The sequence below is a fragment of the Canis lupus genome, chromosome 32, assembly GCF_011100685.1.
Source record: "Canis lupus familiaris isolate Mischka breed German Shepherd chromosome 32, alternate assembly UU_Cfam_GSD_1.0, whole genome shotgun sequence".
Classification (NCBI taxonomy): Eukaryota; Metazoa; Chordata; class Mammalia; order Carnivora; family Canidae; genus Canis; species Canis lupus.
In genome coordinates this window covers 29,679,756-29,700,367 of record NC_049253.1, presented here as the reverse complement: position 1 = coordinate 29,700,367, position 20,612 = coordinate 29,679,756, and the positions used below count along the sequence as shown (strand labels likewise).

Sequence of the window (20,612 nt, the reverse complement as noted above, 5' to 3'; positions counted from 1 at the left end):
TTGTAATATTTAGTCACCAAAAGATTTTGTGTTTTTACCAGAAAACCTTTTCTTTAATGGCTCTTGGCATCTGTCTAGGCTGTTTAGAAATATATGAAGATTTTTTCTGAACCTTTTGCTCAAAATGTATTCTTTGATCATCAGAGTATAACCACTAAGGTGTCCTTGTTTATTCTGAAAATACAGAAAGTGAAGCATGAGTAAATTTTGTCTCAGCTGTTTTTAAACAAGCACATAAGTGTTGTATCAAAAGCCAACTTTATGGGACACCTGGGTGGCTCAGTGCTTGGGCATCTGCCTGTGGCTCAGGGCATGATTCCAGAATCTGGGATCGAATCCCACATTGGGCTCCTTGCAGAGAGCCTACTTCTCCCTCTGTGTCTCTGCCTCTCTCTCTGTGTGTCTCTCATGAATAAATAAATAAAATCTTTTAAAAACATAAAATAAACCCAACTTTACATGGAGGTACATTCTATTTAGAATTGGATAGACCTAACTTCTTCACTTGGTTAAGATCAGTAACCTTTTAAAATTCGGATCCCTCCTCTATTATTCAATAGAAATAATAGTCCTTTGTGTTCATTGATGGACAAAGATAGACAACCTGAAGAGTCACTGTTTTCTTCCCTTAGGAAGTAGAACTTCTCATTACCCTAATTAAATCAGAAAAAGGAAGCCTGGGTTTTACAGTAACCAAAGGCAATCAGAGCATTGGTTGTTATGTTCATGATGTCATTCAGGATCCAGCCAAAAGTGATGGAAGGCTAAGACCTGGGGACCGGCTCATAAAGGTGAGACTTTACCAGAATGGTTTTGTGCAAATGTAGGCCAAGACTGAGCCAGGGCTGGAGAAGGAAGACCAAGAAGGCTGAGTTAATTAACACTCCATTTGTTTGTTTGGTTTATATTTTCCATCTCCATCTCTTTAAAGATAAAGGCCTTTATAAATTTTTAGTTCCCTTTCTAATTAGAAAGTCCCTCTAATCTCAGTTAAAGTATTAAATAAGTCATCTTGGTTATCAGGGACAAAAAGTTTCTTAAATTACTCTGAGGATAAATTTCCTGTATTAGCAAAATAACGAGGCATTTGTATTACACATTATTACTTTGCATGTAATTACTTGATCATTATACTTACGATTTCCACAGTAAAGGGAATTAACAATAAATTAGAGACCACTCTCTTACTGGCTAATATACAACTAGGGAGTTGCTGTATTTTCATGGCAACTTCTAATCCTGTTTTGCCTCTTTCTCGTTTTTGTAGGTTAATGATACAGATGTTACAAACATGACTCACACAGATGCAGTGAATCTGCTCCGAGCTGCACCCAAAACAGTCAGATTACTTCTAGGACGAGTTCTAGAATTACCCAGGATGCCAGTGCTGCCTCATTTGCTACCTGACATTATATTAACATGCAACAAGGAGGAGTTGGGTAATGCACATTCAAACTTTGTGCAGTGTGACTTTCTTGGCTAGATTAAAGAAAGTACTCTTAAGACTAAGGAAACCAACATTTTCTGTTCCCAAAGGTTTTTCCTTATCTGGAGGTCATGACAGCCTTCATCAAGTGGTATATATTAGTGATATCAATCCAAGGTCAGTTGCAGCCCTTGAGGGTAATCTCCAGCTATTAGACATCATCCACTATGTGAATGGAGTCAGCACACAAGGAATGACCTTGGAAGAAGCTAAGAGAGCATTAGACATGTCACTTCCTTCAGTGGTGCTGAAAGCAACAAGGTATTTTGCAATTACATGTGGGTTGTGTGTGTTTGCACAAGTTTCAGACTGTTGATTATACTTATGCTATCTTAAAAAGATATTCCTGAATTAGTAATTCACAGACTACACCGGCAGAAAATAATAAAGTTGGAAACTTTTTTTTTAAGTTTTTTATTTATTTAAGTAACCTCTATACTCAACATGGGGCTTGAACTCACAATCCCAAGATCAAGAGTCAGATGCTTTTCCAACTGAACCAGCCAGCCCACTCCCAGAATAGACTTCTTGATGGGAGATTCGAAGAGCACTTTAAGTGAATGAATGTTTGATATGTGTGTGCATTTGTTAATAGGGTGGTTACCACATTTGTCAGGATGTTTTCAGTTGCAAGTAATAGAAAAATACAACTCAACTTGGTTTAAGCAATAAAGGGAATTTACTGGTTATTGTGATTTTAAAAGCCCATAATAAGGTGGTCATCAGATACAGTATGATCAGGGGTCTGGCTCCATTTTTTGCTCTTTTCAGTTATTCTCTTTTCTGTGTATGTATTTCCTTCATAATTGTTAAGTGGCTCTCTCCATTTCATGCCTCACACCTGCATACTGTACTCTCCAGAACAGTCTTCTGACAAATCTCACCAATGACCATGGTACGGCAAAGACTGTCTGCTGATTGCCTTAGACCTAAATTAAGACCAGCCCCTGAATTGAGGTAAAGGGACAAAGAATATACTGATTGGCCTAGGCCAGTCCTGGGCCATTCACAGAGCTGGGAAACCTCATATCTACAACCAATGAGGCATAGAAACCACTTTCACTATACCTCATAACAATTTCACATTATAAGAAGTGCTAATGGCAACTTTTCTTTCACTTAATAATAGAAATAAGATGGAAAAAAAGAATGCATTAACTTCAAATTACTATGGATACAATGGCTTAAATGATACAAGTTTATTCTCTTAATAGTCTTGAAAGTCAGAAATACAAAGTAGGTTTCACTGGAAATCAAGATGTTACCAGGGCTGTATTCCTTCTGTAGGTTCCAGAAGGAAATCCATTTTCTTGCCTTTTCCACCTCCTGGAGATTTCCCCATATCCCTTGGTTTATGGGCCCCTTCCATCTTCAAAGCCGGTAGTCACAGCACTCTACTTCTATTGTCCCATCTCTTTCTCTGACTCTGTCTTTTCCTGCCTTCTTCTTTTACTTATAAGGGCCCATACGTTGGGCCCACCCAGATAGTACAAGATAATCTTCCCATCTTTAGATCCTTAACTCACATCTGCAAAGTCCTTTTTACCATGTCCAGTAACATACTCATAGATGTGGAGGATTGGAATGTGGACACCTTTATGGGGCCATTATTCTGCCTATCACAATGTACGTACAGCCAGGCTTTCTAGATTACAGATTTATGTTACATTGGTATCTGTGATACATGGTGAGTTTTACATAGTATGTCTTTCAAAATATAGGAACCATAATTGAATCATTTGATCATAAACATTTGTTCCTTCTAAACCTTTAAATCAGATTGTGTACGTCTTTCTCTGAATGTAATCCCTGATCTGTTTCCCTCCTATGTTTCTAAAACTTAGATTGTCTTAACGTTTATTTTCATAGGAGTAGCTAAATCTTAATTGGCAGAGGAGGAAAGTGTTCAAACAACCTGGAAAATATTTTTGTGAAAACTGACATCTCTGCTGACCATAGATCTAGCTGAAATTTTTTTGCCTCAAAATCCATAAAGTACCCTTTACCCTAACCCTGAAATCACTTTTTTTGCCTTTCTGCTTTTTCTCATCACTGTAGTCACTACAGATATATTGGTGGCAAGTCACAATTACTTTTCCCTTCATTCTTCCTCCAGCGTTCTCCACTATTATATATATCTGCCCTCTTTAAAGTCCACAGGGTAGCAAAGCGGAGAAGTATATATTTGTGGTAATTATCTATATGTCAAGAACTGTACAGGGTCTGTGGTCTTAACCTACTTGCAAGCTAATAAACCAACTAGTTACGATTTCTTGGGTGCTGATAGAAGAGTATGAAATTCCTGGATGAGAGACAAACTATTTTTTCAGTAACCACAAGCAGCATGGGCATGGTACTGGTGTCGATTCCACGCATCTTCTAAGTCTCCTGAAGACACATGGGGCCTAGTGGATTCCTGAACATGCAGTGGGTTGTATTACAGGAGAGGAATACCAGGAGGAGAAGAGGAGCCTGCCCCTATGGCAGCTTGTAAGAAAATCTGCTTTTTATTTGGAGAGAGCGGTTGTTACCTCATACTTCAAGCTTGTTCACCACAAACAGCCATGAGAATTGGTGCAGATAAAAAAACAGTCAGGGCCTTGCACTTCTGGGATACCCAGAAGGATATACAAGAGCTTAGAACCCATGGCAAATTGCTTCTCCTAGCACTGTATACTTTAGGTAGACTCCCTTTTCTTTCAAGTACTAGCACCATAAGATTGCATACTAGTCCTCTGCTTCCAAGGTACTTTTTGACAGCTTTTCACATTGGGTGACACTATCCTTCTTACAATCCTTTGAATATATATATTTTGTTGAGGTTTTCTTTCACTTTAAATAATTACAAAAAAAAAAAAAAAAACGTGCATCAAGGTCTTCAGATATACATACCTTAGTGATCTCTAATTCCTAAGTTATCTTTGAACTATCACCTGAGTGACAGTGAATAAGTAATTAGATCATGAATATTGCAAGTGTTTTAAATAAGAGGGAAAATGTGGTCGTGTATTAAACTGAAACCCAGAGAAAGATCATGTAAAGAAGTGATTCTTAATCTTTTTTTAGTCAAGAATATCTCCCTCCAGAAAACATGTAGATGAAAACTGATAAAATTTGTCTACAGTTTCAGAGGTGCCTAGACCTTCCCAAAGCCCATCTAAAATAAAATTCCTGAGGCTCAATAGTGGCAAGTGGTTCAGAGGGTATATAAACAAAGATCTTAATTTGGAGTTGCCATTTCCTTTTTTTTTTTTTTTAATGACACAGAGATGGTCATCCAGTGGTCCCAAGTTCTAAGAGGTCTGCTGTTTCAACGCCAAAGTCAACAAAAGCCAATGGTAAGGATACATTCATTTTATGGCACACATAGTTACGCAGAGATAAATATGTTTTTCCCAAAAGCAAGTTTGGAGACTATCAGACTATCATTACAATGTTTTTATTGCCCTTCCAGAGTGTTTTTCAGGATCTAAAGTGCAAAAAATTACATTTATGTAAAAGCATCTCTAAAATTCAGTGTGTAATAGGAAATAGTAGAGCAGCATGGACCATGGAATTTATAGCCAAGTAGACCTGACTATATTAAGTTCTATGTGACCTTAGCAAGTTACTTGATCCATATCTATTTCCTATCAGTAAAATAAGAATATTAGTAATATCTATCTTGTAAGGTTATAATGAAACATAAATACAGTAATAACACGTGTAAAGCTTGTCAAAATGATTGTCACATAATATGTTCAGTTATTGAATCTCTTCTCTGTGCCAGGCATTGGTCTGGCATTGTGAATATTGCAATGAATAAACAAAATATCTTGTCTTACATTCTAGCATAATAATAGAAATTGTAGTATTAAGTAGTTGTGGCAGTCACTAACATAAATTTAATGCTTATTCTGGACTAAACATTCTTCTAATTGCTTTAATCCTCATAACAACCCTGTAAGAATAGTATTACTATTATTCTCCATTTATAGAAGGGGAAACTGAGACAAAGCAGTTTTATAATTTACCCAAGCTCACAGAGTTAATAAATTGTTGAGCCAGAATTTGAACTGCGGTGTCTGGTTCCACACTCTCATTTACATAATTGGGTTCATGTAGCTTTTTTATTTTTTTAAGATTTTAAAATTTTAATTATTCATAAATAAATAAACTTATTTTTATTCATAAATTTATTTATTCATAAATAAATTTATTATTCGTGAGAGACCCAGAGAGAGAGGCAGAGACCTAGGCAGAGGGAGAAGCAGGCTCCCTGTAGAGAGAGCCTGATGTGAGACATGATCCCAGGACCCCAGGACCACACCCAGAGCCAAAGGCAGATGCTCAACCGTTGAGACACCCAGGCGCCCCAGTAAATGTAGCTTTTAAATGCTAGTGTTGGGCAACCCCAGGTAGCTCAGTGGTTTAGCAACATCCTCAGTCCAGGGACTGATCCTGGAGACCCGGAATCAAGTCCCATGTCGGGCTCCCTGCGTGGAGCCTGCTTCTCCCTCTGCCTGTGTCTCTGCTTCTCTCTCTCTCTCTCTCTCTCTCTCTCTCTCTGTCTCTCATGAGTAAATAAATATGATCTTAAATAAATATATAAATAAATACTAGTGTTAATATAATAATAAGAATGATAGACACAGGGAAATGGGGTTGAAATTACTGTATTGAAATGTGAAGTCAGTACTTCATACATAACTAAAGTTTTAGGTTATCAGGTAGTGATATCTAAATACCAAAGGAATCTCACTACTGCAGTTGTAGTTTATTGCTAAATACTAAAGCACATCTGTTTGCCTCCTTCTCTGTTATCTTGAATTCCTTAGGAATCCTTGTTGCTCTCTAATAGTTCAGTTCACATTAGAGTCTGACTATCTCACAGAACTCAGGAGAGCATTTTTCTAATAACCTCTCTACCACCTGTTCCTAACTTTCAGAGCTAAAGAAAGCTGTGCCCTGTCCCTGCTGTAGAAATTGCCTAGTGATTTGTCTTTTTGGGGTTCTCTGACTTGACTCCCATAGAACTGATTTCATGAATTCTGATAATCAAATAGTTACCAATAATAGGGACTTTTTTTATAGTGATGGGAATATAAAATGATATAACCATTTTTATAAAACAGTTTCTTAAAAATTTAAACATGTGCCTCCCATATGATCCAGCCATCCCACTCCCATTTGTTTACTTAAGAGGAAAAAAAAGGGATCCCTGGGTGGCGCAGCGGTTTAGCCCCTGTCTTTGGCCCAGGGCGCGATTCTGGAAACCCGGGACGAATCCCACGTCGGGCTCCCAGTGCATGGAGCCTGCTTCTCCCTCTGCCTGTGTCTCTGCCTCTCTCTCTCTCTCTCTCTCTCTCTCTCTCTGTGACTATCATAAATAAATAAAAATTTAAAAAATTTTAAAAAAAGAGGAAAAAAAAAGAACATATCCATACACAAAAACCTGTACATGAATGTTTTAGCAGCTTCCCTTGTAAAAGCCAAAATCAAAAACCACTCAAATGTCCAAAAACTATTGCAGGAATAAACCAATATATCCAAACTATAGAATATTAATCAGTAATTAATAAAAATGGTCTGTTGGGGCATATAGCAACATCATCAAAATAACCTCAAAATAAGACCACTGAGTGAAAGAAGCCAGACAGAAGAGTTTATACTATATTATTCCATTTATTCAAAATTATAGTGACAGCAGATTAGTGGTTGCTTGGAGACAAGGTATGAGGGACAGCTGGGGAATAGAAGGGAGAGAATATAAATAATAAACTATTTTGTTTTGTACTATTCCAGTATGATTCTTCGAACCAGTAGTTTATTATTGGTATACTTTTTCAGTATTTTTCCTGGAAATGATATTAAAAGGCATTCTTAAGTCTTTGTAACATTATCCACGTAATCATAGAAATTCATCCCTGCAAATTTCATGTCAACCTTCATCTTTCTAGGCGAAAAAATTTTTAAACATTTATTTATTTATTTATTTATTTATTTATTTATCTATCTATCTATCTATCTATCTATCTATCTATTTGAGAGAGAGAGAGCGAGCAGTGCTTGCATGAACAAGTCAGGGAAGGGGCAGAGCGAGACTCTCAAGCACAGTCCCCGCTGAGTGTGGGGGCTTAACTCAGGGCTTGTTCTCATAACTTATAAGATTATGACCTGACCAAAGTCACGTAAATGACAGAGCTACCCAGGTGCTGCTCTAGGTAGAATTATATTTAGGTCTTTCTCAAATAGAAGTCCTTGAATACACATACCTGTATTTTTTTTTTCTTTTCTATTCTTTTCCTTTTTAACTTTTCGAAATTCTACTATCTCTTTCAAAATCACTTAAAAATAAAATTCATTAAAAATTTAATGAATCAGATTATTTTTAAATATGACTTTTTAACTATAAGAGAGAATTTCATTTTAATAAATGTATTGAATCTTCATACTGATGGCTAAGAGTTAAAATTAACATTTGGTGTAGACATATATTAAAATTTCCACTTGGGCAGCCCAGGTGGCTCAGGAGTTTAGCACCACCTTCAGCCCAGGGCATGACCCGGGATTGAGTCCCACATGGGGCTCCCTGTGAGGAGCCTGCTTCTCCCTGTGCCTGTGTTTCTGCCTCTCTCTCTCTCTGTGTGTCTCTCATGAATAAATAAATAAAATCTTTAAAAAAAGTTCCACTTAATTGTATCCATAACTTATTTTACTATGTTAAATCGATAGCCTTGCAGCGGTTTGGCGCCTGCCTTTGGCCCAGGGCGCGATCCTGGAGACCCGGGATCGAATCCCACGTCGGGCTCCCGGTGCATGGAGCCTGCTTCTCCCTCTGCCTGTGTCTCTGCCTCTCTCTCTCTGTGAGACTATCATAAATAAATTAAAAATTAAAAAAAAAAATAAAAAGTTTAAAAAAAAATCGATAGCCTTTATGAAATGATATACATGGCTTGCTGTCTTCCTTTAAGTGGTAAAGTGAGTATAGGTCAGCACCTGTGATTATCTCTCCCATTCAGCTGGGATAATTTATATTCAGTGTCTCACACTAGAATTATTCAGCCCAAACTGAGCTTTCATGCAGACTACAGTATTTTTTTGTTAAGAAATTAGCTTTTTCCTTGGGATAAACCCTTTTGTAATATTTGATTCCATCTAATTGGTTTTTGTTTTGTTTTGTTTTGTTTTAAAGATTTTTTTTTGTTTTTGTTTATCATGAGAGACACACAGAGAGAAGTAGAGAGATAGGCAGAGGGAGAAGCAGGCTCCCCACAAGGAGCCTGATGTGGGACTCAATCCCATGACCTTGGGATCACAACCTGAGCCAAAGGCAGATGCCCAACCACTAAGCCACCCAGGTGTCCCCCATCTAATTGGTTTTAAATCGCTTTGTAATATGACCTCTTTTGGTGTACTAATAAAAATAAGAACATGCACAGAAATGTGGGTTTTCTTTCACTATTTTGATGTCTCTATTGTGGTTCTAACTTTCTGTGTTGTCCCTTTTAGGTCATCACACTTTGGAGCCTTGCCACAAGCCTGCCCTCACTCCTAGTAATTCATTCTCCAAGGTAAGGAAAAGGCCATCTTCTTCGTGTTATACTTCCTTATCTAAATAACCAGCTTGGGAAAAAATACAAACAAACAAACAAACAAATAAATAAATAACCAACCAACCAACCAACCAACCAGCTTGGTTGTGTCTTGAACCAAACTGATTTCACATTTAAATATTTGCCCTTTTTAGATACATGTAATGATAATAGGATATATTTTAGTGAACCCATGGGCCTTGCTAAGGAAATCACACAGTGTAAAGCTCCCACACAAGCAGTCCTACATCTTTGGCACATATTCAGTTCTTATATAAGCTTACTTAAATAGATAGCTTTAGTGCTGGGATTTTTCTTTTCTTTTCTTTTCTTTTTTTTTCCTTCTTTTTTTGCACAATTCTTGGGTTGTGTCTTAGATACCCAGAAGAGAAGAACATACATAATGAAGAGTTGAATTGGTCTTTTGGGTTAATGTTGACCAGCAGTGACTCTCAAATGACAGGTCTATACTGCTAGTAAGGAAAAACAGTACTGATAAAAGATACAGGCTTATTTGCTATTTAAAAGACATGGAAAATGCTTTGCTGCATAATCAAATGTAAGAACTTAAATCATTTAAGACTACCTCAGAGAAATCTGGAGGTGATTTAACAAAACTATCTTTCTTTCTTTCTTTCTTTCTTTCTTTCTTTCTTTCTTTCTTTCCTTCCTTCCTTCCTTCCTTCCTTCCTTCCTTCCTTTCTTTCTTTCTTTCTTTCATTTCTTTCATTTCTTTCCTTTCTTTCCTTTCTTTCTTAAAATTTTATTCATTTATTCATGAGAGATTCAGAGACTCTTCCTCACAGGCAGAGGAAAAACAGGCTCCATGCAGGGAGCCTGACATGGGACTCAATCCCAGGTCTCCAGGATCATGACCCGGGCTGCCCCTAACAAAACTACTTTAATATATAGCTGAATTCCACTTTGAGCTTTCTCTTTAAGGCCTTATGTATGCCCATTTCTTTGGTTAGCATTTCTTTTTATGATTTTCTTTTGGCATGTAATGTACATTCTAAAATGGTCCCAGCTGGATCTTCATTTTGCAGAATTGTTTAATCCCACACACATTCCATACAGTCTGTTCCAAACCCCACTATTTAAGTCTTTCCATGTAAGATCCAGAGCTGAGGTATTGCTCTCCTAGTAATCTGAAAATTCTGTCATCACAACAAGCTTTCTGGGTCAGAGCTGAACTTAGCATAGAAGGAAAATTTGGTGATCAGAGGTCAAAATTCAGTGCCTTTCATCTCACTGGTCCAGCAAGTCTTGGAAACGTATTGTAGCAGAAGACTTATTAGGCAGAAATGATTGGGACACAAAAATAAAAATGTCTTGGTATGTTTATGGATTGAGATACAAGAACACCCACTATTCCCTGTTTATTCATAAGGTCTACAATTACACATAGCTGGAACACCTGAAATTTTATGTATTTAGTGTTAGTCATGCTGTATGGTGTTTATTTTCCTTTTAAATATCAGCATGTTTTTGAAAGGGAGCAGGGGAGATTTTCTGTTTAGATTAATATACAATCCTTAGAAAGTGGGACCTTTGTTATTCGTGGTTGCAAATATTTGTTGTTGGAGTTCAAATCTTCCAGGAAGTCTTTCAAATAATATTCTGTCCTTAATGCCAATGTCTGTATTATGAATTTCTCATGAAGACTGGAGTTGCACAGTCCAGTAAAACTTGACATTATGAAACAAGAATAATTATTTATGAGGAAATAATTCTATTGCATCTACTTTCTCTCTCTTTTTTTTTTAAGATTTTATTTATTTACTCATGAGAGACACAGAGAGAGAGATAGAGACACAGGCAGAGAGAGAAGCAGGCTCCATTCAGGAAGCCCAATGTGGGACTCGATTCCATGCTCCGGGATCACGCCCTGAGCCAAGCAGACGCCCAACTGCTGAGCCACCCAGGCGCCCCTCTACTTTTTATCTTGATTAAAAAAGAGTAAAATCTTCAGAGCAAACCACCTTTTGTTTGTATATAACTGTTTTAACTTATTCCAGTCATTTCATGTTGCATTTTTACTCAAATCATTTTTCTTTTTTCTTTTTTTTTTTTAATTTTTATTTATTTGTGATAGTCACAGAGAGAGAGAGAGAATGAGGCAGAGACACAGGCAGAGGGAGAAGCAGGCCCCATGCACCAGGAGCCCAACGTGGGATTAGATCCCGGGTCTCCAGGATCGCGCCCTGGGCCAAAGGCAGGCGCCAAACCGCTGCGCCACCCAGGGATCCCTCAAATCATTTTTCTTTCAATAAGCCATGCACTATGAAGTGTTCACAACTTACCATTGAATTAGAAAGTTACATTCTATTCGATGATTAATTTATAGTTATGAACTCATTGTTATTTTTCTTAAATTGAGATGAGATTTAGACTAGATTTGAAAATCTTTATATCCTGCAGGTGACCAGGGTACTAAACTACAGTCTGTGTCCAAGTCATAGCTTCACAAATACTTATAATATTTTTTCCCTTTCTCTCAATTTCTAAGTTTAGTGATCCTAGAAGACTTTCCTAAAAAGTTTTATGAAAGACAAGTTCCATAAAATATGCCTCAAAAAAGAAATCTCTGCAGTCAAATAAATTTAGGAAATACTACATAATACAGGGTTTTTTTTGGCAACTCAAAATTTATAGTAGTAAACACTATGAGAGTTCTTGGAATAAAAATACTAATTTGATGTTGTATAATCTGTTTCCAGAGGTTTTCGATGATGGAAAGTCCCATCCTCTTTGTACATTCCATTGTACTGATGTGTGCTAGAAACACAGATCTATTATGGGGAGATAAAAAATGAATTTTGTACTAAGAAAGGGGAAAAGAAGGACATGGTGGGGCAATCTATAGTCCCTCTCTAATCCAGGGAAGTTAGTAAAGTAGTAAACTAATTGTTTGCTCTGGTTTCATATTTTAGGTTAATGGGGAAGAAATAATTGAAGTTTTGTACCCCAAAGGAAAATGCTCTACTTATCAGATGAAGGGATCAGCAAACTTGATTCTCTCCAAAGGTAGTTTTCCAAATCAGTCATCCAGTAACTCTAAAAGCCCTAATAATTCAGGTAATGAAGAAATATTAGGTATTGGGCATACATATTTCTATAGTGTAAAAAGGAAAGATTATTGTTCAAAGAAATAAAAGAACAATGTAAAATTACTCATTAACTGCATTACTGTACAAATGTCCTGTATTCATTCTCATCTCTAATGTTAAAAATATTTTTAAATGATTGAAAAGATAGCTGTTTTTGTTAGTGTTTCTTATATTCTTTGAAGCAGCAACTCACCTAATAATTTTTAGAAAATTTTTCTTGAGGATGTTTGAGCTGCCTTTTTATATCCTTAATCTTGGATAAATTTTATTTCTTTTTTTGTTTTGTTTTGGGGTTTTTTTTGGGGGGGTGTTTGTTTTTTAAAGAGAGAGCACACATGAAAGTACATGTGGGGGTGATGGGGAGGGGATGGACAGAGGGAGAGGGAGAGAGAGAATCAGAGGGAGAGAGGCTCCACATCCAGAGAGGAACGCCACTCAAGGGCTCGATCTTAGGACCCTGAGATCTGGACCTGAGCCAAAATCAAGTCCAGATTGAGCCACCCAGGCACTCCAATATGTCCTTAATCTTTATAACAGAACTTCTCTAGTTGAATTTCTTTCATGAATTAATAACTTGGGATTAATTTAGGAAAATAAGCATTAAGTTATTGAGTCTCATGAAAAGATTTATTCACAGACATAGATTTTGGCTTATTCTTTTTAAGTTGTGTTTGTGTTGTCCTTTGCCATGGCAGTCAGGGTAATACTAGAACTAGAAATGGCTAGGTTCCATGAGTGGAAACTGCTTTTCCAGTCATGGCTACTTTTCAAAGTAGATGCTTAAAATTTGAAAGACCTGCTATATTCAATTTGCCATAGTATTTCCTTCTCATATCAATATTTTTAAAGTAAAATCTTTATTTTATTTCATTTGAATGTAATTTATTGTTTTTCAAGAATCTAATGTACAAGAAGATGATATTTATGATGACCCCCAAGAAGCTGAAGTTATTCAATCTCTGCTGGATGTGGTGGATGAGGAAGCTCAGAATCTTTTAAACCAAAATAATGCAGCAGAAGATGCCTGTGTTCCAGGTAGATGAATCAGAATGAATAAGCTGGTAAATGAAGGAGTATAAAAAGACCTCCAAGGAGCATTTTAATTCCTTTTGGTCGATTTATTTCTCTCCCAGATTCATTGAAAACCAATAGGAAGTTATCTGAAGAGAGAGCAGAAGATACAGACTATGATGGCTCACCTCTACCTGAAGATTTTACAGAGGTAAAATCTAAGATAATACCTAGATAAACACTCTAGGCTACTGTATCTTGTTAGAATTATGTATCTCCTTACTTAAACCTTGCTTTCTCTGCTGAAGCCTTACCACTGCCTCCATTGACTCTACCATTTCTGATTTTCCAGCACTGCTCATCACCTGCCCTAACCCTGACATTCACAGGTTCATATTTATTTGGTTGGTTCCCATAGGCATTTGAGTTTGCTTGAGTCTGTCCTAGTGTGCTTGGACTGCCATAGCAAAATAACACCAACTAGGTGGCTTAAAATACAGAAATTTATTTTCTCACAATTCTGAAGGCTAGAAGTCTAAGATCAACATGCCGACAGAGTTGGTTACTGATGAGACCTCTCTCCTTAGCTTGCAGATGGCCACCTTCTCACTGTGTCCTCACATGGCCATTCCTCTGTGTTTGTGCACTCCTGGTACACTTCCTTTTCTTATAAGGACACCAGTCCTATTGGATTAGAGTCCCATCCTTATGACCTCATTTAGCCTTAAATACCTCCTGTCTCCAAACATTGTCACATTGGAGGGTAGTACTCCAACCTGTGAATTCTGGGGAATCACAATTCAGTCCATAACAGTCTTTGCTTGAACCAGTTATAAAATACAATTAAGTAAAACTTCATTCACAATAGCTAAAAACAAATAAAAGCTATAGGCATAAATTCAACCCAAAAAGTGTGAGACCTGTATTGTGAAAACTTTAAAGCTCTACAAAGAAGCAATGAAATATTAAAGAGAAATGTTTCTTATTCTTTGATAGAAAAAACCTAAAATTTAAATCCTCCCTAGATTTACCCATAAATTAAATATGGTCCCATAAAATATTTTGATTTTTTTTAATATAAGAAGCAGAATAACTTGGTTAAATAATTTTAAATTTCACTTGGAAGAAATTAAGATGTAAAACTGTCCAGTACAAATCTAAAAATTAAGGTTCAAGGGCACCTGGCTGGCTCAGTCACCTTCTGCCTTCAGCTCAGATCATGATCCTGGGGTCCTGGGATCAAGCCTTACATCAGGCTCCCTGCTCAGTGAGGAGTCTGCTTCTCCCTCTCCCTCTGCTCCTCCGCACCCCACTTGTGCTTTCTCCCCCATTCTCTCTCAAATAGTCTTTTATAAATCAATAAATAAATAAAATTAGGGTTCATATCATATAAGTTGTTCTACCACCCATAGCACAGATAGATCCCACAAATTTGCATCTTGAGAATTCAAGATGTTTAAGAACAAACATTTTGGGTCAGTCCATCCTTAAAATTAATAGATTGACACTTGAATGAATGGGACTTCAGAAGAGATTTTGACTAATAGTAAGCAAAACAAAAAAGTTAATAACATTCAGGAAAGGAGGAAACAAGGTACTGAGATAAAAACATGAAGTTCCATTTGTATTAGACTCTAAATGTTTTAAAATCACTATAGAATTATATTTAGAAGCAGACAAATTCGAAAAAGACAAATATGACTAATCTCCATAGCTGAAAGGAAGACTAAGCCAGGATTATGGAAAAAGTTTTCTGTTTCATCTTGTATTTCTAGAATATTGCCTATATTTGAGTAGTTTTAAGTTTCTTACAATTTCTGAAAATATCAGTTTTTCATAACTGCACCTCTTTGGGATCACTCTAAACAAATAGATTATTTACTGAATTGGTTCTTAACAGTGTATTCTATAGCCCTTTGTAACTTTTATTATTGAAATATAGTTGAAATACAATGTTGTATTAGTTTTAGTTATACAACATAGTAATTTAACACTTCTATACATTATGCATTGCTTACAACATTAAATGTAATTTACCACCTAGGTGCCACCATACAAAGTTATTACAACATTATTGACTCTACTTCCTGTGCTGTACTTTTAGTATTCATGACTTACTGATTTTATAACTGAAAGTTTGTACCTCTTAATCCCTTTCACCTATTTTGCCCATCCCTCCACCCCTATCCCCTCTGGCAACCACCAGTTTGTTCTTGTATTTACGAATCTGTTTCTATTGTTTATTTGTTCATTTATTTTTTAGATTCCACATCTAAGTGAAATCATATGATATTTGTCTTTCTCTGCCTTATTTCACTTAGCATGATACCCTCTAGGTCTATCCATGTTGTCACAAATGGCAAGATCTCATTCTTTTTTTTATGGCTAATATTCCATTTTTTATATATACTACATCTTTTTTATTCATCTGTCGCTGGATGCTTGAGTTGCTTCCATATTTTGACTATTATAAATAATGTTGCAATAGTGCTCAGGTGGTGGAGCATGTGACTCGACCTCAGGGTTGTGAGTTCGAGCCCCATGTTGAGTGTAAAGATTACTTAAAAAAAATGCTGCAATAAACATAGGAGTACTTGTTTTCAAATTCATGTTTTCATTTTCTTTATGTAAATACTCAGGAGTGGAATGACTGGATTGTATATACAATCCTGGAAGTTTTAGGGTTTTCACCCTATAGGCCAAAGGTTAAGCTACTAATCATGGTATTATAAAGAGTATAGTATAATGCACAGTCACTTATCACTCTACACATGATTACCTCTTTAAAAAAAAAAAGATTTTATTTATTTATTCATGAAAGAGACAGAGAGAGGCAGTGATGGAGGCTCCCTGCAGGAAGCCTGATGGGGGACTCAATCCCTGAGGGGATCACCCCCTGAGCCTAAGGTAGACACTCAGCTCAACTGCTGAGCCACTCAGACATCCCTACACTTGACTACTTGACTACCTCTTAATGAAATACTTCAGGTCAATGTCGGAGTCTTATTTATGAATGAAGGAATGAATACCAGTCATATACATAATGTAAATTATCATCCAAACTTTCAAAACTTCATTTAGCTATTGCTGAACTAGTTTGACTCTGATTAATCTGGGGTAACAGGGTAAGAAGGTATGTCAGGGTTTCTGTCCTAAATTTGCTTGCATAGTCTAGTAGTCAATTTGGGAGTTGTACACATGGAAATAAGCATAATTTTAAAAACCATAGTAAAGTGGTGGCTGGATGGCTCAGTCGGTTAAGCGCCTGCCTTTGGCTCAGGTCAGGTCATGATCCCAGGGTCCTGGGATCAAGCCCTGCATTAGGGCTCCCTGCTCAGTGGGGAGCCTACTTTTCCCTCTCCCTTTGCCCTCCCCCTCCACTGTGTTCTGTCTCTCACTTTTTCCTCTCAAATAAATAATATATTTTTAAAGATAAAATAAAACTATAGTAGAAAGATGTGCTAATAAATGTTTATATGGAGTTCAGAGAGTGTTTTAAAGAATTGGGGAATAATAGGGACTATACAGGAGTAGATGGGTATGGTTATTAAAGCTTCCTAGAGAATTAGCATTTTAAAGGTATTTGATAGGGGAGATGCTATGGGAAAGAGCATTCCATCTGGAGGAGTTGCTTAGCAAAGACTTGAAAGTCTAGATCAGCAGTCTTTTTGTTGAGGCAACACTATAGCTACTTCCTCCTCCAAAGAGCCTATAATCCAGAGTGAGAAGAGAGACTGAAGGCCAGTCTCCTTAATCCAGTTCTCCCTCATACACAGGTGAATTTTGCAAAAGTGATGGGAAATTGTTATCACTATCATTGATATCATTGTTACAGTAGTACTATATATTATTTCCACTTGGACTTTATCTCACTATTTTCATGTTAATAGCACTAGATTCTTATAAAAGACTTTATACTTTTCAAAATATTGCACTCATGGTAGATTCTTAGACCAAGATTATGATGAGAAGTAAGAAATCCAAATGACTTCACTTGGAATTAAAAATCTAACCCAGCCTAAAATTAATCAACTTCTAGAAACAGGTAAGGTCTCAAGAAGGTTCCTTTTAGTTGTCAGTGGATAAAAACATGCTACTTTTTTCTTCCTCAAAACAAGTGAGACAACCTTCTGTGGCTCAGGCATAAGCATGTGTAGGCACACAGTGGTAAACAAACAGATATGATTCCTGACCCCATGGAGCTTACAGTCTAATGGAGAAGACAAGAAAATGATTAAGTGAACACCCAAATAAATATGCAATTACAAGTTGTGATAAGATCTATGAGGTTTACAAAGAAAAAAAGTGCTACGAAAGAGAGTAACCAAGGAGACCTACTTTGGACTAGGTGGTAAGGGAACATCCTCAGAAGGAAAAGGCACATTGAATAAAAAAAGGTACCTTCCATAGGAAGAACTTTGTGGTGAAAAGAGGTGAGCGATTTTCAAAGAAGTAAAAGAAAGACCCATGGGTTTGAAGCCACAGATAAATGGAAAGTAAAACCAGATAGATTGTAGAGGTAGATAGAGACCCGATAATTCAGTCTTAAAATGAAGGGAATTTCCCATTTGTTAAGATAATTTGTCCTAGGGGATCCCTGGGTGCTCAGTGGTTTGGCACCTGACTTCGGCCCAGGGTGTGATCCCGGAATCCCGGGATCAAGTCCCATTTCAGGCTCCTTGCATAGAGCCTGCTTCTCCCTCTGCCTGTGTCTCTGCCTCTCTGCCTCTCTGCCTCTCTCGCTCTCTCTCTCTCTCTGTCTGTGTCTCTCATGAATAAATGAATAAAATCTTAAAAAAAAATTGTCCTAATAAAGATTGAAATGTATTATTTATTAACCATATAAGAATGAAACATGAGGGTGCCTGGGTGGCTCAGTGGTTGAGTGTCTGCCTTCGGCTCAGGGTATGATCCTGGAGTCCCGGGATTGGGTCCCACATCAGGCTCCTTGCATGGAGCCTGCCTCTCCTCCTTCTGCCTATGTCTCTGCCTCTCTGTGTCTCTCATGAATGAATAAATAAATAAAATCTTTTAAAAAAGAATGAAATTTGGTATCTCCTAATTGTAGCAAACTGCTCCTACAGTATTTGGGTCTCTGAGACATCATACTCAATTATAATATGAGCTGATTGACCTATGTTCTTCATGGAGAGACTCCTCACTTTAATAATAAAAAGGCAAGATAATTTAACACACTGAATATTACTAAGATTTTTCTGGAGAGCCCATTTTTAGATCTTAAAATTGAAATAGTATAGCAGCATATACCAAATATGCATATCTAAATAATCATACTTTAACTTTTCATCTTGCTTTCTCCTTACCTCTATACCATTAATATCCCTTAAATAAGAAATGAAAAGCCAAAATGAATGTGAAGGTGAATAAGTGGAACCAGCAAAAACTCGTAGGTCACTGAAGATACCTTAGCCACAGTTTGACATTATTTGAATGTCATGTATGTCTTTGTTACATGAGGATGGACATAACAGTAAATATAGGAAATAACTAACAGGGAAGAATTGAACATTATGAGATTATTTGATTTTCTTTTAATGGGTTAATGTGAGTTTTATTTCTCTGTATTGTAGTCTGTCAAAATGAATGGCTGTGAAGAATATTGTGAAGAAAAAGTAAAAATTGAAAGGTAAGAAAATAATCTTTTAAAGTATAATAATTCATTTCTTTTTAGAAGTGCTCAGATTTTCATTTAGATGTTGCTTTTGAAATTAATTTATCCTTTTCCAATAAAAAAAGTTTGACTAAATTATGGACCTGTGGTTGAATATTAATAATATTTTTAAACTACTATTACAGGGAGGGTCTAGTGACATGTAACAATGTGTTTTTTAAAACATTCCTCAAAAACAGAAGTATATCCTTGACCATGGGGAAAAAAATGAAAGAAAGGTCAAAAAGGGAATGTACCAGAAATGATGATTATTGTCTTCTAGTAGAATTAAAATAAAACCAAAGAAGATAAGAAACATTTTAAAACCCCACAATTGTTTCTTTTTGAAAACAGTTTCTAAATCAAAATAGGATTTTTCCAATATATTGTTTAATATTTTAAAAAGTTATATGTATTGTTGGCCAACAAAGTGATTGTACATGAATAAATTTTGCTCCATATTAGATGATAACAATCAAAGAGAACTACTTGCTTTTTCCTAGAAAAGCAAATTAACAGTGAATTTTTCACAAGTAAAATTAGAAAAAGGAGTACATATTATTGTAGAAATGTGTACAGTTTAAATTTTTAAAATTAGCAAATATCTGGGCCAGCTGCCAATAATTGTAAAGATACAGGCTCTGCTCTGTTAGGAAAGAGGAGGAAGGAGGAAGGGTAAATTAGTGTATGTAATTTATTTGGGTGTCAATTAGACACACTATTAACATATAAGTTTTATTTGCATGTTACTAACTCATATATACTTTTTAATTTTAAGATCTCTTAAATCATGAAGGGTCTTATCATCATAAATATTATTTCTTAATGTAAACAAAATAATAGTCTATCTTACAATTATGGGTGTCATAGATTCAAAGAATTGTAGTACATAACCTTCAATCTAGTAATTTTATTTCTAAGAATTGTTCCCACTACCATATATGTGCAAAGACAGTTCTACAAAAATTTAATTGCAATATCATTTATACTTCTAAAGAAAAACATAATATACAAAAAATAAATTAAGGTATACTCATACAAGCACCTATGAAATACTACAAGCAGTTAATCAAAAGAATGAGAAATAAGAGGAATGCCTGATGGAAAGATCTCCAAACTATACCCTTGTAGACAAAATAGAATTACTAGATGACAAAGGCAACCTTATAGATGTAGAGCTTGCAAATTAAATATTAATTATAGGGACACCTAGGTGGCTCAGCGGTTGAGCACCTGCCTTTGGTTCAGGGTGTGATCCCGGGGTGCTGGGATCAAGTGCTGCATCGGCTCCTTGTGGGGAGCCTGCTTCTCCCTCTGCCTGTGTCTCTGCCTCTCTCTCTGTGTCTCTCATGAATAAATAAATAAAATCTTTAAAAAAAATGTTAATTATAACCCACAATTGGCTGAAGAAGAGGAAAGGATCCACCATAAAAGCAGCATAATTACTGCCCTGTTATTGACAGTTGAGGAGCATTGTACGTGTCTTGCTTTAATGGTATCTATTCATGGCATCAGAGGTATTCTGCTTTGTTTCCCCTGAATATCATAAAATGTAAAAATGTATTCAGCCTTTTATATTATCCTTTTCATCTCATCTCTAAACATTTCTTCTGCCTAGATTCTCTTCCCTAGCCATCTACCTTACCAGGGAGATGGCATCTACTGTGCACCCATAGAATAATGAGAATTTGTACTGTGCTTTAGTACATTAAGTGAGTACCCTGATACAGAAGTGTCCTTCTAGCCCCCAATTGTAGCAA

General features: G+C 36.4%; 1 protein-coding gene across 13 annotated transcripts in view; it reads left to right on the top strand.

The window, feature by feature from the left end:
- PTPN13 (protein tyrosine phosphatase non-receptor type 13) overlaps positions 1-20,612 on the top strand; it is a 203,241-nt gene that overhangs the window by 167,955 nt on the left and 14,674 nt on the right. For 8 of the 13 annotated variants that reach the window (XM_038582203.1, XM_038582194.1, XM_038582199.1 and 5 more), the window contains 9 exons: positions 633-791; positions 1,268-1,439; positions 1,537-1,747; positions 4,754-4,824; positions 8,978-9,039; positions 11,994-12,138; positions 13,068-13,205; positions 13,304-13,392; positions 18,773-18,828. In XM_038582203.1, coding sequence (XP_038438131.1) covers positions 633-791; positions 1,268-1,439; positions 1,537-1,747; positions 4,754-4,824; positions 8,978-9,039; positions 11,994-12,138; positions 13,068-13,205; positions 13,304-13,392; positions 18,773-18,828 — 1,103 coding nt within the window. The remainder of the gene's footprint in view (positions 1-632; positions 792-1,267; positions 1,440-1,536; positions 1,748-4,753; positions 4,825-8,977; positions 9,040-11,993; positions 12,139-13,067; positions 13,206-13,303; positions 13,393-18,772; positions 18,829-20,612) is intronic. The other 5 variants (XM_038582206.1, XM_038582201.1, XM_038582200.1 and 2 more) reach the window with 1 other exon arrangement.